This window comes from Salpingoeca rosetta (genome assembly GCF_000188695.1).
Source record: "Salpingoeca rosetta unplaced genomic scaffold supercont1.4, whole genome shotgun sequence".
Classification (NCBI taxonomy): Eukaryota; class Choanoflagellata; order Craspedida; family Salpingoecidae; genus Salpingoeca; species Salpingoeca rosetta.
Genome location: NW_004754930.1, coordinates 278,401 through 295,265, shown reverse-complemented (window position 1 = coordinate 295,265; position 16,865 = coordinate 278,401). Strand labels below are relative to the sequence as shown.

Below are 16,865 nucleotides of genomic sequence, written 5' to 3'. Positions count from 1 at the left end.
CCGGCAGATCTGATATCATCGCACTGTGGTGGAATTCTGTACAGCACATCTGCGATTCCCGTCTGATTGTTGGCTCGACATCCAGTGGCGCTTGCTATTCAGGTGTGTGGCCGATCATGTTTTGTTACGCATGACATATGGGAGTCATGAATGCTTGTCGTTTATTGATACTCATGCAGTGTGTGTGTACTTTGTTCGGCTCTCATGTCCTCGCTCAGACGTTCACACTCGTGCGCCTCCTCGCATGTTTACTCAGCCGTGAGGCTGGACGTGACACGTGAGGCACATCACAGACATAGACACAGACACAAGCATAGACACAGGCTTAGACACAGACACAGACACACAGACAGGCACAGACACCCCCCACACACACACACGAACACATGTGTGAATGAGTTACCAAGGAACATGGCCAGGAGTAGACCACTGAGCATGCCGCTCAAGCCTCCAACTTGCACAGGTGTGTAGTTTGGATGTGCATCACGTGTCACCTCCCGCATCACTGTTCAGAAAACATGCGATGAGGCGCACGAGGGTGAACGTTGAGCGAGGACATGAGAGCCGAACAAAGTAAACACACACTGCTTGAGTTTCCATAAACGACAAGCATTCATGACTCCAATATGTCATGCGTACCAAAACATGATCGGCCACACACCTGAATAGCAAGCGCCACTGGATGCCGAGCCAACAATCAGACGGGGTATCGCAGATGTGCCGTACAGGGAGCGCTTCCTCCACAGCGCAAGGCTTGCAACCACACCAGCAAGGCCTGCACAACAGCACAGAAATGGAAGAGTGCATGTACACAAACACAGTCACAGAGAGACGGCCAGACAGACAGACAGAGGGACAGAGGGACAGAGAGACAGAGAGACAGAGGGACAGAGAGACAGAGGGACAGAGAGACAAACAGACAGACAAGCAGAGAGACAAACAGACAGACACGCAAACACACATGCGCACACATGCGCACACACATGCGCATGCACACACACATGCAAACACACACGCATGCACACACACACACACCTCCGCCGCTAGCAAAGGCCATCAGCCGTTCTTGAAGCCGCCTTGCTTCCTCTTCGTCCTTGCTGGCCATGGCGAGTCCTGACGATTCACGAATGATTCCCACAAACTATCGGCAAGTTGACGATGTTGTGCAATTTTGTGCGCGAAGAAAACGGCCAAACAGCCAAACAGTCAAACGATGCTCAGAAGCAGCAGTGGCAGCGGTGGCAGCAGCGCTGGTGGCAGCGGTGGTGCGAGCACTGACCTGCTCCGGTTGGTGCACCACATCCTGGGGCCAGCAGCCAGCGAAGGTAAGGGGTAGATTGTATGTGCGTGCGTGTGTGTGTGTGTGTGCGTGCGTGTGTGACAGCGCATGATGAGTTTGTTTGTTGGACGACATCGACTCAAAGCGTGTTGATGGCTGCTGCTGGTTCTAACGAACGTCTCACCATTGTGGCTGTTGCCTGTGTGCGTGTGTGTGTGTGTGTGTGAATCGCAGATGTCAAACACGACGCATTTGAATACAGCGCGAGGTTGCTTGCAAGGTGAGAGCTTTGGGAGTGCATGCTGTTTGCGACACATGTGTCTCTGCTGGTGCGATGAAAACTCGCCTCACTGTGCTCACCCTTCACACTCCCTCGTGTTGTGCTTGTTCACTAGTTATGTGCGGCCCTCATTCATCAAGGACGAGCAACAGATGAAGTCGCTCATCATCCGTCGAGGTACGTGCAACAGCTTGCTCCGTTGTGGGTCACACACTCCATTCTTTGGAGAGCCTCCATCCTTGCTCTTCCCTGTTTTGCTTTTCCGCTCGAGCACATCACACTCTCGCGACTCACGGCCTTGAATCTTCGTGCATACGCGTGCTTCTGCTACGTAGTGGATTCACAGCAAGACATGCGCACAGCAGCGGAAATGCTGGACCTGCTGGATCGCTTTCTCAAACTGGTACGAGATCATGCAAGCCATTCGCTTCGTTTTGCACGGCGCTACTTGTCGTACTTCGAGTGTGTTGTCATGCCTGATTCGCAATGACCAACCACACCCTGCTCATGTGCTGTGTCTGCTGCTGCTGCTCATATGCTACTGCTGCTGCTGCTGTGCTGTGTCTGTTGCTGTTACTGTTGGTGCCGGTGGTGTTGCAGAAGACAGTGTCGCGCAAAGTGAATATTCTCCACTTCTTGCTGCTGCTGGAAGGGACCAAAGGATACCGACCGCCAGCCTTCTCTGAGGTGCAGTGGCAACACAAGCACAAAATGTTGCTCGCCAATGCTTTTTCTCTCCATCTCTGTTCAAACCCATGTGCGTGTGTGTGTGCATGCGTGTGTGTGTGTGTGTGTGTGCGTGTGTGTGTGTGTGTGTGTGTGTGTGTGTGCGTGCGTGCGTGTGTGTATGTGCGTTTGTGTGTGGGTGTGGCTGCTGTCTGCTGACGCGTTATCTGTTTGCTGTCGTGCGCTTTGCAGGCATCCCCCGAGGCAGTGCCGCTCACACGTCCCGAGAAATCGCTCGTGCGCGCACTGAAAGCACCAGAGCCGAGCTTGCAAGCACAGACAGCGGGGGACGCAAGTCGCACTGACGCAACAACAGCAACACCCGCGCTTGCGCAGCTGCCGGCAAGCCAACAAGAGGCCATCAGACAGTTTCACTCCAAGCACGACGACGGTGAGTGTTTGCATATGTGTGTGATGCGAATGCGCGCGTGTGAATGCGTGTGAATGCGTGTGAATGCGCATGTACATGTGTGCATGTGTGGATGCGGGCTTGTGCGAATGCGCACACAACCACACATGCAAATACACACGCAAACACAAACGCACATGCAAGCACACATGCAGACGCGTGTTCCTTGGTCTCACAGCTCACAAATGCTCCTGTTCATGTGCATTTGTGCTGTGGTCAGGACAACGGCTGAGCGAGTTCGTGCTGGTGCGGGACATGCTGCTGGTGTGTCAGGGCCTCAACGGCACGTACATCAAGTACAACGGGCACGAGGGCACGTTCACGGTGGCAAAGGAGTACGTCGTGTCGCCGTCGCAGGCCGAGCTTGTGCGCAACCTCGCCAACACGGGCCTGCTGTTTGACCGACTCAAGAGCTTTGTCGACGAGCGACACGGCGATCGGTCATATGGGCTCATTGGGCAGTCGTTCTGCTCCATGCTGCGGGAAGAGCTCACGGACTACTACAGATTCATCACGCTCCTCGAGACACAGGTGAGGGGCGGGGGAGGGGGTTGCTTTGGTTGTGATGTGTGGTGGTGGTGGTGGTGTGTGTGTGTGCGTGTGTCTGTGAGTGTGTGTGTGTGCAGGTAGTTTTGTTTCACTGCTGTCTGCGCACTGCCACACGTAACACACACACACACATACACACACACATACGCACACACGTACACAACGCATTTACGCCTTTGCCGTTTTGTTTCAGATTTCGCCGGCGCCGGAAGACCGGTCCGCAATGACGCTTCGACGTCTCGTTGTGTGGATGCACAACCCAGCACACCGCCTCAAGGCCCTCTCCACCATCATTTCGCAATGCGCAGGTGTGTATGTGTGTGTTTCGTGTGGCATTTTGGCATGACTGCATGAGAAGCAATGTTCAATACACTTGGGTATTTAGCACACTCTCACTCTAGCTTCTCGTCCTCTGCCACACACACACACACATGCACACACATGCATACACATGCACACACACATGCACATGCACACATACACTCTCTCGCGCACGCTTGTTCAGGCGTGCGTGGCGGGCAGCTGCTGTCTGCGGTGTTTGAGTTTACGCTGAGCGGCGACACGAGTGTGCAGCAGCTTGCACGGCGCATGCTTGACGCCATCATGCCACCCTTCCTCGAGATGCTCAGTGCATGGGTGTACCGTGGTGTCCTAGTCGACACCACTGGCGAGTTCTTCATCTCCAACAACTCAACCATCGTCGCAGACCCACAGGTGACGCTGCGTGGGAAAGAATGTTTGGGGTGTTGAGGTGGTGTGTGTGTTTTTGTATATGTGTGTACTTGTGTACTTGTGTATGCATGTGTGCGCGGGTGTGTATGGGTGTTTTGTCTGCGAGATGACTTGTCGCTGATGTCAGTTCTCCTGCCACGATTCTTCTCATACGTACCATCATCCCCAACCCTGTCATGCTCACTGCCACCCAACATTCTCCATCACCACCAGGATGCGCACGCGTATTGGACGGAGAAGTATGGGCTGTCACGGAGCATGCTGCCGTCGTTTGTGAGCGACAGCCTAGCTGTCAAGGTGCTGCTGTGCGGCAAGTCCATCAACTTTGCCCGCGTTATCTGCGGCTCCATGGAGAACTTCATGAAACGTTTTCAAGAGAAGAACAGCCTGACTGGCATCAAGTGGCACGAAGGTACGAAGGGCGTGGAGTGTTTGCATTGGCTCAATCTGGTTGGTAGACGGAAGGATGACCCGCAAACACACACATACACACACACGTTTACACACACACACACACACACACACACACACACACACACACACACACACACACACACACACACACACACGAACACACACACACACACACGAACACACGAACACATGTCCTTTTCACACGTTGTTTACGCAACGCATGGTGTCGGGCTCTCAGATGCGTATCGCCGGTGCCAGCTGCCGGGCCGGGAAATCATCGAGGAGGCGTACAAGCTCTCCTCAAGCTCGTGAGTACACGCAACTGGGCGTGTTGCGCGCGCGTGTGTGTGTGTGTTTGCATGTGTGCTTGCCTTGTTGTGTGCGCTTGCCTGCTGTCACGTGCTTTGCGATTTCATACGGAAAGAACGCAAGAACATACAGTCCACGCACCACGCAATCTGCATTCCCCCTTCTCACCACGACACATCCCCACGGCCAGGCTGCTGCGCATCCTTGAAGAGGAGCACAAGCTGCATCTGCACCTGCGCGCGATGCGCCGCTATCTTCTCCTCGGCCAGGGCGATCTCTTCATGTTCCTCATGGAGGACCTCAGGTAGCGCCTGCACACACACGCGCGCTATACACCTCTGTGTGTGTGTGTGTGTGTGTGCATGTGTGTGTGCACGTGCACGATGCGTGTGTTGCCTGTGCCTCGCCTCATCTTCGTCCCATCACTTCTTCTTCCTCTCTTCTCACATGGCTTCGCATGCCCCTCCCCCCCCCCCAATTCCCATCACCGCAAATACTTGTGCCACCACTTGTCCCCCCCCCCCCCCAACTCAATCTGGTCTAAGTCTGTTCCCCCGGGGTGGGCATTTGCTGGGACAAAAAGGTTTCCTGTTTTCTGAGGGCTCGCCTAGCTCTCTTTCAAACGCGCGACAAGGAGACGCCACCTGCTTCGTTTCCCTAGAATACAAGCTCTTGGAGGTGCCCATCGTGGGGTGGAGGTGTAACGTAAGTAACGCGCTGTAACGTGATGTTGTGGAGTGTGTGTGAGTGTGTGTGGTGGTGTGTGTGTGTGTGTGTGTGTGTGTGTGTGTGTGTGTGTGTGTGTGTGTGTGTGTGTGTGTGTGTGTGTGTGTGTGTGTGTGGTGTAACGTAGGCGCGCGCTCTCTCCCTTTGGTCGTTCTTGATGATGCGTGGCGTCATTGCTGACATTGCGGGGCGCGACTGCGTATTGCACAGCACCTGCCGCACGAGAAAGGGTGGGACATCTTCAGTCTCTCGTATGCAACCGAGGGGCCCATCAGCGCCGTCCTCGCTCTCAAGCACATGGTCTCCTACCAGCAGGGTGTGTTGCTGCTCTTTGATGTGCGTGGTGTGTTTGTTTGTTGTGTGTGTGTGTGTGTGAAACTTGCGTGCCATTCATTGCTTCTTCTGCTCACACTGTTTTACACCTCTGTGCTTCTTACATTCACTGCATGCCTGTGTGCGTTTGTGTGTGTTGCGGGTGTTCAGTGTTCAAGTTCTTGTGGCGGGTGAAGCGCATGGACTTCATCCTCTCGGGCGTTTGGTCCAGGCAGATGGTCGAGCAGCGCACACTCGCTCCAATCAAAGGTGAACACACGCACACTGTGTGTGTTGGGTGGGGGGGGGTTGAAGCGTCTTTAATGACACAAACATGTGTCACCCACACCATTATTGCACATCCATCCACCAAACCCCTTCAACCCAACATCAATACTCATCCCCACCACCACCACCACCACCACCACCATCACCACCACCACCACCACCACCACCAGAGTTGCAGCCGATTCTGCGCAATCTGCACCTTCTTGGCAGTGAGATGGGCCACTTTGTCAAACAGATCCAACACTACCTTCTCTTCGAGGTGGGGGCGGCGTGCATGAAAGCCGTTGATCGTCAATGCGAACACTGTGTGCGTGTGTGTGCGTGTGCGTGTGTGTGTGCGTGTGTAGAGGGGCGGAGAAGTGGGGTGGATTGCATCTCCTTGCAAACGCGCAAACGCACACTCACTTCCTTCACCACCACAACACCACCAACCACCACCACCACCACCACCATGATCAGGTGCTTGAGACGCAGTGGCAGCGGTTCATGCAGCGCGTGGGCGGTGCGCAGGACCTGGACGCTGTCATCGCTGCACACGACGAATTCGTCGACACAATCAAGGGCCAGATGTTCCTCAGCGCAAACCAGGCAGCGCAGGTCAGCAACGAGAGTGAAGATGGGACGTGGTGTGTGCAGGCGTGTGTGATTGTGTATGTGGGTGCGTGTGTGGCTGTGAGGTGAACACTTGTGTTCATGCTGGATCCATGAACCCCATTGTCCTGTGACACCTCACCAACCACATCACCGACTTAATTCCGCTTGGTTCTTCGTGACTCAACAGGACAAATTGAGCCAGCTGCGCTCCATCTTTGACCAGATTATCAAATTCCAGGAACACCACGTGAGTTGTGTCGGCTTTTACTTGATGTGTTGCACACTTCCCCCTTTTCTGTTGTCAGTTCTCATGTCAAGGCCACGCGCACTCAGCCCTTGACCTCACTTCTCCATCGTCACTCATGGTTGCACAATGCGCTTACTTCCCCAACAAACACAAACACACACACACACACACTCACACTCACATACAAATACAGCGGGAAATGCACAGCATTGGCATGGACGAGTTGGACCGTCGCAGTCGTGGCGCCAGACGCATTCACACACGCGCCGTGCAGGTGAGCAACGCAAACTTTGGCGCTTGAGTGTGTATACCTTCTTCCGAGTCTTTCTGTCTACCTCCTTCCTCTCTGCGTGCTTGTCTGCACCCCTGTACACTCCCCAATGAGCACATTATTTCCTTGAAAGCACCCTCATCCTTCACGTCTGCATGCTGTGTTCCGTAGGGCTCGTGGGGTACGAGCAACGACGATGACGAGGAAGAGATGACGGCTGCACAGCGGTTTGAAGCGGCAGCACAGGACGTCAACGCGAAAGTCTCTCTCGTCGCACGCACATACGAGGTACGCCAATGCATGCATGCATGTGTGTGTGTGTGTGTGTGTGTGTGTGTGTGTGTGTGTGTGTGTGTGTGTAAATCTCTTCTCTCTTTCTCGCGCGTATTACTCACGCGTTTTTTCCACCACCTCTCTGCCACCGCTATCACCGCCGCCACCGCCATCATCGCCATTGCCATCGCCATTGCTTGCACAGGACATGGTGCGGCGGCTGCTGCAGATGCTGATGCGCGACCCGAACCACAACATGAAGTATCTTGGCAACAGAATCGACTTTAACGGCCACTACCAGCCAACAGGCGACAGGTGCGGGTGATTGTGGCGTCGTGGACAAGAGGGGGAGAGAGGGAGGGAGAGTAGGTGCGTGCTTGAAGTGCTGGAGCACAATGGCAAGCAGTGGCAACATGCTCTGGTATCCATGCACATGCACCCATGTGTCTACACCGACCTATGCTCTCTCTCTCTCTGCCTCTGTCTCTGTCTGTCTGTCTGTCTCTGTCTGTCTGTCTGTCTGTCTGTCTGTCTCTCTCTCTCTCTCTCTCTCTCTCTCTCTCCTCATGTCCCCTTTGGTTAGGCGCGTTGCTGCTGCGCGGGAGGAGGCGCGATACGGCGGACGGCGAACCAGCACCGCCTGACATGCCATCGACGATCATGGTGGCGGTGTTGAGTGGCGGTGGTGATGGTGTTGTGGAGCGACAGTGGGCGTTTCTTGTTCATTCCCGTTGTTGTTTAGTTCCAATTGAGGGCGTTTGGTTGACATTGCTTGGTGTTGTCCATTCGCAAAGAGTGCTCATTGTGTTGTTGTTGTTGTTGTTGTTGTTGTTGTTGTTGTTGTTGTTGTTGTTGTTGTTGTTGTTGTTGTTGTTAGCCCTCCGCATGTGTTGTTCTTCTTCAGTTCTGTGAGACGGAGTACGTTTGAATGCTTCATCATCATTTCAATCATGTCATTGAACACATGGAACACGCAAAGGTGCAAGTCATGATGTAACACGCTACAAGGGCTGCAGCTACAAGGGCTGCAGAAGAGAGAGAAGAGAAGCGAGCATGTGGATGCACACAGAGTGTAACAACACGTACAGTGCCATGCTGCAAAGGCAACAACGAACGACATGTGCATTTCTATTCCACCCGAAAACACACATCAAGTCAAGAAACATGAAATCCAAGCAAAGAAAGGCAAGCAGGACACACAAGCACGCACACGCACACACACACACACACACACACACACACACACACACACACACACAGACACACAGACACACAGACACACACACACACACACACACACACACAAGCAAGCAAACAAGCAAGCAACCCCCCCCCCCAACACGCCTCCTCTCATCCAGTGTCAGCGGCGAGTGCCGGAGCGCTGGACTTTGATGACATTCCGCAGCACTTTCCGCACGGAAGTGGTGAGGCGCGTCTTGTTGTACAGGTCGCCGCATGCACGGATGGCATCAGCCTGCGTTGGGTACGGGTGGATCACCGCTGCCAGCTTGCCCAGCCCCGTGTTGGTCTGCATGGCCTGCGTCACCTCGCTGATGAGGTCGCCGGCGTGCGCTGCGACAATGGTTGCGCCAATGATCTTGTCCGTGTGCTTCTTGCACAGGATGCGCACAAACCCACGCGTCTGGCCCTCCACAATCGCTCGGTCGTTCTCTGCCAGCGGTTTCTCGTACACGTCGTACTCCTTGCCCTCTTCGTCCAGCACGCGCCGCGAGAGGCCCACGTGCGCAACTTCGGGGCTCGTGTATGTGCACCAGGGGATGATGAGCTGCGAGAACTTGGCTTTGCCGAAGAAGAGGCAGTTTCGCACCACCATCCGCGCCATGAAATCTGACGCGTGTGTGAACTGCACGGGTGAGCACACGTCGCCAACAGCGTACACGCGGTCGTTACTCGTCTGCAAGCGATCGTTCACATGCACACCCCTGCTGTCGTCAAACGCCACGCCAGCCTTGTCCAAATCAAGCGCGCTGCTCACAGTTGAAGGGACAGAGTTGGAGAGAGAGAGAGAGAAAGAGAAAGGTGGTGTAAGTGAGCACGCAATTCGTGAGAGACAATGGGTGCATGTGTGTGTGTGCGTCTGTGCGTCTGTGCGTCTGTGCGTCTGTGTGAAAGACCTAGACAGCCAAGCATAGAGGTACACGTATGTGCGCGCAAATGCACATGCATGCACATCCACACACACACACACACACACATACACACACACACACACATACACACACACACACACACACACACACACACACACAAACACACATGCGCATACGCACCCGACGTTTGGACGGCGGCCTGCAGCGACGAGGAGCTGTGAGAAGGAGTACGTCACGGGGTGGTCCGGCTCGTCCTTGCGGGTGACAGTGACATGCACACTTTTGTCGTCGCAATGCACGCGCGTGTATGCGGTGACGTCCAAGATGAGTTCAACCCCATCGCGTTCAAGCGCATCCTCCACAAGCTGTGCGGCGTCTTGGTCCTCCTTCGCCAACACGTGTCCGCTTCGCGCAAACAGCTGCACCTCGCTCCCAAACCTGCAGCGATGGCCATGAACACACATGAATGTGTGAGGGTGTGTAAGAAGTGTACGTGAATATGTGTGCGTGCGTGTAGGAAGGCGCGTGATTTGTGAGCACGGAGAAGCCTCATTAACGCGAGAGGGCAGGTTCCAGCAAGGTTCTCCTTGTGGGCGTAGCTATACCGGGCAAAGGCCTGGGCAAGCTCACATCCAATGGGACCAGCGCCTGTTGTGGTGTTGAGGAGTAGAAAATGGGGAAATGGTGGTCAGGATACAGCATGAGGCAAGGTGGGGGAGACGCAGGGCGAGTAACAAGCGCACAAACCCAAGACATGCACACACACACAGACACACACAGACACACACACACAGACACACACAGACACACACACACACAGACACACACACACACACACACACACACACACACACACACACACACACACACACACACACACACACACACACACCGATGACGCCGAGGCGGGCTGGGAGTTCGGTGAGGTTGAAGATGGACTCGTTGGTGAGGATGAGCGGGTGCTCAGGGTTCTGTGCCTGATATGCATCGCTCAGCCCGTCAATGGCGGGAAGGCGCGGAGAGCCGCCGGTGGCAATGACGCACTTTTGAAACTTGAGGTGCACGTCGTCGTTCACCACCACCTCGCGCTTGCCCGTGAACTTGGCTCGCCCCAGATAGACGTTGACGCCCAGCTTCTGCGTGAACCGCTGGGCGGAGTCGTTGTCGGCGATTTCAGCGCGAAGGCGTCGCATGCGCTCCATCACTTTGCCAAAGTCGACATCCACCGTGCCCGAGACGGAGATGCCGAGGTCTGCCAGCTCTTTAGTGTTGCGCATCTGTGCAACGACGGCAGCGGCGTGCAGCAGCGCCTTGGACGGCACACACCCGACATTCAGGCAGTCACCGCCTGTGGTATTGGGGAGAAGGGAGGAGAGGAAGGGAGAGGAAGGCCGTAACATGAGAGGAGGAGTGTGTATGATTGTGTGTATGTGTGTGTGTATGTGTGTGTGTGTGTATGTGTGTGTATACGGGTGCTGAAGAGGAGAAACTGGTGTGGCGAGCGCGATGCTGTTGTGAATCTACACCATGGCCATCACTTCGTCATTGCTCTTGCTCACCCATGAGACGGGCTTCGATGAGGGCAACCTTGGCGCCGGTTCCGGCAGCACCAGCAGCGGACACCAGGCCGCCTGCAAATGCACAACACAACCGAGGATGTGACGATGGGGGGGGGGATGAGGTGATGGGCGGCGTGGTCTCTGGGACACTCACATTCAGCACATTGCCGGACTCTTGACCAATCACATGTTATTACCACCACACATGTACATACATAAACACACACACACACACACACACGCACATGCACACACACACACATGAACACACACATACACACCTGCTCCAGCGCCGATGACGACGAGATCGTAGGCCTTCTTGGGCTCTGGGTTCTTCCAGTCTGCTGGATGCACCTTGCTGAGTAGTGCCAGGTTGTGCGTGTCCATGGGCGAGAGCTGGCTCGCCGTTTCCAGGTCAAGGCTTGCCTGCACACTGGATCGTCGGCGCTGGTCTGCGCGAGCGTAGTCGCTGTCCGTGTCTGTTTCATTCATGCTGCCAAGAAACGCTGCCCAGCTACTGGCATCCGATGCTACGATTGGCGAGGAGATGAGGGAGGACAGAGGGTTTGTGGCGGCCAGCGATTGAATTGGTAGCAAAGGATGAGATACGAGTGTCACGAAATACTGCACTGACATACACAGACGAGCGCCGGCACACACAAACAGCACACGCACTCACACACACACACACACACACACACACACACACGTGCACACACTCACACACGTGCACACACACACACACACATGTGCACACACACTCACAAAAACACACACCGACAGCTCACCTGGGGCACCGTGATCTTCATGTTTTGTGAAGCGGTAGAAGAGGCGCTTGTTTTCAAAACGGTGCTCACGCAGGACGTGGGCAATGTAGCCCGCGTCCAGAAGCACGTTGCCCAGGAGCACTGCGTCCTCTTCCGTGTTGGTGATCCCACTGGACATCATCAGCGCCACGGCGTCCGACCCAACGAAGCAGTTCTTGTACGACTTGAGGCGGTATCGGCGGTCCTTCACCTCAAGGCCTTGCTCCAGCCGCATCACAATCGAGTCCAGCTCGTCATCGTCCGCCATCCTCGCGTTTGCTCTGTTGCTTGTTGTTGCTTGTTGTTGTTCCTTTTGCAAATTGTACTGCAAATGGCACTTGCAAAAGCAACAGGAGTCACTCGAAGTTCACACATTCACACCGCGCCGCAATCATGTCACATCCACATCACTGAATCAAAGGATTAGCAGACCACAACACGTGAACGAAGCTATGTGATGACATGACATGACATCGCATCACACGTCGCACCACGACAAACAGGGAACAGCTTCACATCAACACGCACACGTCCCAGGAAATGAAGAAGCCAACGCACCCACACGCACACACACACACACACACACCAACATCCATGCATGAGAAGGAGCATGAGCTTGTGTTGTGCCCTTTGAAGCGGGGCTCAGTCACTTGTGAAAAGGACGGAGAGCAATCTGTTCAATTGCGCCGACCACACTCGAGGGTCTGCTCGGTTGATCCTCTTCGCATGATCAGCCTTGCAGAGCCATTGGTCTCATCGAAATGAAGCGCGAACTCAAACTCTTGGCTCCAGTTGTTCTTCCAGTCTTGTTGGCTCATGGTGTCCGAGACGAAAGTGCCCTGCGACTGCCACTTGAGAGTGGGACTTGATGTGGAGTGCTCGTCTTGGCAGGCGACTTCCCTCAAGCACGTAAAGGGGGAGAACGGATCCTTCGGCTTCTTGGGCGCTCGAAGGTCATTCGAGCCAATGCTGTAGGTGAAGACGCCGGGCTGGGAGACGTCTGGTGTCAGCAACACCTTGTCCTTGAGACAGGGCCCTCGAACGCACCACCGGCACCCGGGCATCTGGTCCAATTCAATTTTCATCACTTGGACCGTGCAGCGTTTTTGAGTCGTAGGGTGTGTCGCTTCACATGTGATCACGATCGGACTGGTGCCATGCGCGGCAATGAGGGGCAGCGTGAAAGACATTTGAGCGGTAAGCACCAAGTCGTTGTTGCTCACAACCGAATTGTCAATGGTACCGCCAGTCGCCGACCACTTGAAGTGTAAGCCAATTCCCTGAGAAGGGTTGATAAACCGCGCTTCGCATAGAATCGTGAAGCCTTCAATCACGTGCTTGCTGGGTGTGTGCTTCAGCAGCGGGATCGGCTCGGGGTATTGCTGAAGCTGCCGATAGGCGTCGCGGGCTTTCCTCGGCAGTCCACCCACTCTGAACACGTGCAGGTCCAGAAACAGGGAGGGGAACAGCTCAGCGAGGAACCAAAACAGCTGCTGCTTCGACAACCCGCTGTCGGGGCCCACCAGCTGAGGCACACCCAGCTGCTTCAAGTCGTAATCCTCAGGATGGTGACACACATTGCGAAAGCACCGCATCAATGCTGGGAAAGTGTCATCGTAGGGAGTGGGGCTGCAGGTCACCTTCATCAGCTGTTGGTGTAGCTTGGTCATCAGTTTTGGAGCCACAGCTTGGACCGTCTGTCGCCAGCCTGTGACTCTGGTTGGGTTGCTCTGCCATTGCTGGATAAAATCAGATTGGCTCTGAATCGCTTCCTGGCCCAGCAACACCCACTTGCTGGGGGGAACGTCATTGCATGACTGAAACAGCTCCGATAGCTCCAAAGCAGGCAGCAGGCATCTTTCCACCACGCCACTGGCAGTATGATCTTGAAAGAGAAAGAGCCCGCCTTGCTCTGCTGGTCGCTGACACTTGTTGAGCCCCGGCCTCTCTCGCACATTCTCCGCAGTTAGGTACACGACAGCATCCGCTGCAGCAAGCTCAAAGGCGTTTGGGTGGTCCACCGAGGAGTCATCATTGCCTCTCTTGCGAATGAAGTCAATCAGCTTGCCAAACGCAAAAACGTCTGCCTCTCGGGACGGCAGGTGAGGACATGCAGCTGCTCTCTGCTCGGGTGCAAGCCAGGCATCAGAAGTGGGCTTCAATCCCAAGTTGTACGCAGCGATCTGCGCACGGTACATGTCTTGGGATCTGTGACACACGATGTGCTCAGGACAGAGGCTGCCGTGTAGGACTTGTCGCTCATGCAAGAACACCAGTGCGTTGGTTATGTCGCGAATGAGCTCTCGCAGGTTGTCGGCATCGCACTGAGTCAGCACGCTCGTGCCCAGCGGCACCGAGTGGGCCGGCATCAACGTAGGAATGAACAATACATCGTTTGTGCGGTGCAGCTTCGGACTTTCATGGCGCAGAAGAGCTTCTGGCAACCCATGAAGGCCGGAGAAAGGGTTGCAGCTCGCTGGCTGAGACACCGCCCACACAGCAACGATCCTTGTTGCAGAGTGCTGAAACCGCCCACGATAAGCGTTAGGACCAAATGCACCGTCCTTCCACAGCTTCGACGTCACCGTGAGGTCACCGACAGAACACTCAGCATTCGGCCAAGCTGCTTCGGACGAAGAATGCTTCAAGCAGCTGCGAAGGTCCTCCTGTACGAATCGGGGATCTGTCAGCATCAAAGACCACAGGCTCGAATGCAGCTGAATACCTCCATCCGTGCGCTCAAACAGCGGGCTGTTGATGACACACTGGTAGTATGCTCTTGCAAGGACACCAGTGCCAAACTGGGAGTTCTGCACTGTCGCTTGAAGGAGTGCCGTGTCTGCGGGGTACGATCGCACGCGCCGCCGCAGCAGAGGATGGGCGACGCCAAGCGGGTCCATAGTTTTGGTGGCCTTGAGGCAGCGCTTCTGAAGCTGGACGTGCGGAAACTCGTGGCACAGCGTGTTGACCACTGTCAACATTGCGAAGTTGAGCAGTTCTTTGTTGCCACCGACCACAATGACGTCTAACGCGCGGCCCTCTGTCACGTCCGTTGTGCACAGCGCGAGGTAATTGGAGTTGGAATCTACCGCCACAAAAATCCCAGCACTGAGGTGCAGCAATGTTGCCGTCACGTCTTGCAAACCTTGACACAAACTGCGAACCACGGCCGGCCAACACGTCGGAGGCAAGCACCGCTCGCTTGCGGCACACTGCAGTCGACGTCCAAGGATGACACAGTCTTCAGCATCACCAAGCAGCCTACCCATGCTTTCGATAATCGTCGAGTGAGGGTCATGGTGCGGCAGCAGCGATGGGAATGTGAACCGGCCACGCTTGAGTTCGAAACACACCCCAAAGGAAGACAGGAACGGCAGCAAGTCGTCCTGCGCGTGCTGTGGGATGCGAATGCTTCGTTTTTCCAGCGCGTTTACGGCTTGCAGTACAGAGACGCCAGGCACGAAGATCGCTGTGCTTGCTGTACCCGCCTGCGCAGTCGTCAGCCCCAAGCCGTGCAGCGGGTGCAGCAGCGCCGCCATCAGCTTGCTTAGCCAGGTCACCGGCTCCAGCACACATCGGCCCTCGTCATCGGGAATGCGCCGCACCACACCCGCATCATCCAAGAACCTCAAAATGAGGTCGGGGTCCTTGTCTCGGAAGTCAATCTTGGACACACTGATGATGGGCCACACCTGGTGCTGCTCCGTTTTCATGCTCTGCACACAGTTCTTGATGCTCAAATAGGCGGTAGGGACTTGGACGTAGGGCACACCTTCCCTTCGCAGTGTTGCGAGTTCTTCATCCAAGGCAACAAGGCCGAAGTCGGCGCCTGCATCACCAATGTCGTGTTCATCGTAGCGTGGGGCAAAACAGCAGTGACCAAGATGATACTCGCTTCCAACCCGCTCTTGCACAACAGCGTGGAGGTGCTGGAGCTCAAAATCAAAGGATGGCAAGTCTGTTTTGGTGGCGACCAGCCGCACTTGCACGGCTTCGGCTTGCTTGTGTCGAGAGAGGCGGCATGCTTGCAGCAGGCCGAGCCACACGCTGATGCGGGCGATGGAATGCTCCAGCCCTTTTGAGGCATCAAACACAAGGAGGTACACGGCCATGTGCGAGGCCATGAAGAGCTGGTGGGCCGGGAAGAACTCCAGTTGGCCAGCGAAATCCCACAAGTCAAACGCGTGCTTGATCCAGTGGTCCACGTCAATGCCTTCCGTCCACACGTGCGGCATGTGCAAGAGCTGCTGGAACGGGCTGCCGCTGTCTTTGGACGAAGACGATTTGCTACCTTTGCTGAGGAGAAAGCGCTTTGCCTGAAGCATGCGCTGCACAACGTCCTCAGAGGCAGGCGTGTTTGCACTGCCAAACCACTGCTGCAGTTGGTCATCGGTGGATTTCAACCACAGCTTTCCCGTGATGCCCTTGGCCCTCGGGCACTCCTCGTCAAAGAACCCGTCCCTGTGCGCCAGATCGTGATCCACCCACTGGCGGAAGTCGGCCTCTGTGTATTTCTGAAACGAGGACTTGAGCGTCGAGCGCACTTCCTTCAGCACGTCAAACCGATCTATGTCGTGCAACATCAGCAGCGCCGTCTTGAGCGTGGTCTTGCCAACACCACCATCCCCAATGAACACGAGACGAGATCGTGTCAGCAGCTCGTGCCCCTTTTCCACGTCGCGCAGATAGGCGTAGATAGCGGGGCAGCCGGCCTCGACGATGGACGGAGGTGGGCAGACTATGGGGTTGCCCAAGACGTCAACATGGGAAATGTGACACGTATCGAGAAAGTCCACCGTCAAGTGCGTGATCTGGTTGCTGGAGAGGCTGCAGTAAATTTATTGCACACAACACACACACACACACATGTACACGTACAAACACACACACACACATGTACACACACACACACGAAGTCGTGAGTCGTCGAGCGTACACAAAGCGTAAGGGGACCAGCAGCAAGCACAAAGCACAGAACAA

At 55.2% G+C, this 16,865-nt stretch overlaps 4 protein-coding genes across 4 annotated transcripts; 1 reads left to right on the top strand and 3 right to left on the bottom strand.

Annotated features, from left to right (window-relative positions):
- Nucleotides 1-214: 214 nt before the first annotated feature.
- On the bottom strand, nucleotides 215-1,105 carry PTSG_01133 (uncharacterized protein; the record flags this gene model as incomplete). The annotated part of the gene is made up of 4 exons (XM_004997046.1): nucleotides 215-264; nucleotides 404-505; nucleotides 662-775; nucleotides 1,036-1,105. The coding sequence occupies 4 exons, from the start codon at nucleotides 1,103-1,105 to the stop codon at nucleotides 215-217; spliced, it is 336 nt and encodes a 111-aa protein (XP_004997103.1).
- Nucleotides 1,106-1,176: 71 nt separating this feature from the next.
- On the top strand, nucleotides 1,177-8,241 carry PTSG_01132 (uncharacterized protein). Its single transcript, XM_004997045.1, has 22 exons — nucleotides 1,177-1,325; nucleotides 1,514-1,559; nucleotides 1,675-1,736; nucleotides 1,895-1,962; nucleotides 2,160-2,246; nucleotides 2,478-2,676; nucleotides 2,915-3,225; nucleotides 3,437-3,551; nucleotides 3,749-3,957; nucleotides 4,189-4,387; nucleotides 4,628-4,697; nucleotides 4,889-5,002; nucleotides 5,244-5,403; nucleotides 5,635-5,740; nucleotides 5,908-6,006; nucleotides 6,195-6,283; nucleotides 6,484-6,621; nucleotides 6,806-6,865; nucleotides 7,059-7,139; nucleotides 7,308-7,424; nucleotides 7,615-7,724; nucleotides 7,993-8,241. The coding sequence occupies exons 1-22, from the start codon at nucleotides 1,214-1,216 to the stop codon at nucleotides 8,051-8,053; spliced, it is 2,613 nt and encodes an 870-aa protein (XP_004997102.1). The 5' UTR covers nucleotides 1,177-1,213; the 3' UTR covers nucleotides 8,054-8,241.
- A 471-nt stretch (nucleotides 8,242-8,712) lies between these two features.
- Nucleotides 8,713-12,207, bottom strand: PTSG_01131 (mercuric reductase). Its single transcript, XM_004997044.1, has 7 exons — nucleotides 11,868-12,207; nucleotides 11,361-11,609; nucleotides 11,080-11,151; nucleotides 10,413-10,868; nucleotides 10,126-10,168; nucleotides 9,701-9,958; nucleotides 8,713-9,397 (listed from the first exon to the last, which is right to left on the bottom strand). Exons 1-7 carry the CDS (start codon nucleotides 12,151-12,153, stop codon nucleotides 8,770-8,772), a joined length of 1,992 nt encoding a protein of 663 aa, XP_004997101.1. The 5' UTR covers nucleotides 12,154-12,207; the 3' UTR covers nucleotides 8,713-8,769.
- Nucleotides 12,208-12,562: 355 nt separating this feature from the next.
- On the bottom strand, nucleotides 12,563-16,753 carry PTSG_01130 (serine/threonine protein kinase; the record flags this gene model as incomplete). The annotated part of the gene is made up of 2 exons (XM_004997043.1): nucleotides 12,563-16,623; nucleotides 16,750-16,753. The coding sequence occupies 2 exons, from the start codon at nucleotides 16,751-16,753 to the stop codon at nucleotides 12,563-12,565; spliced, it is 4,065 nt and encodes a 1,354-aa protein (XP_004997100.1).
- Nucleotides 16,754-16,865: the final 112 nt, after the last annotated feature.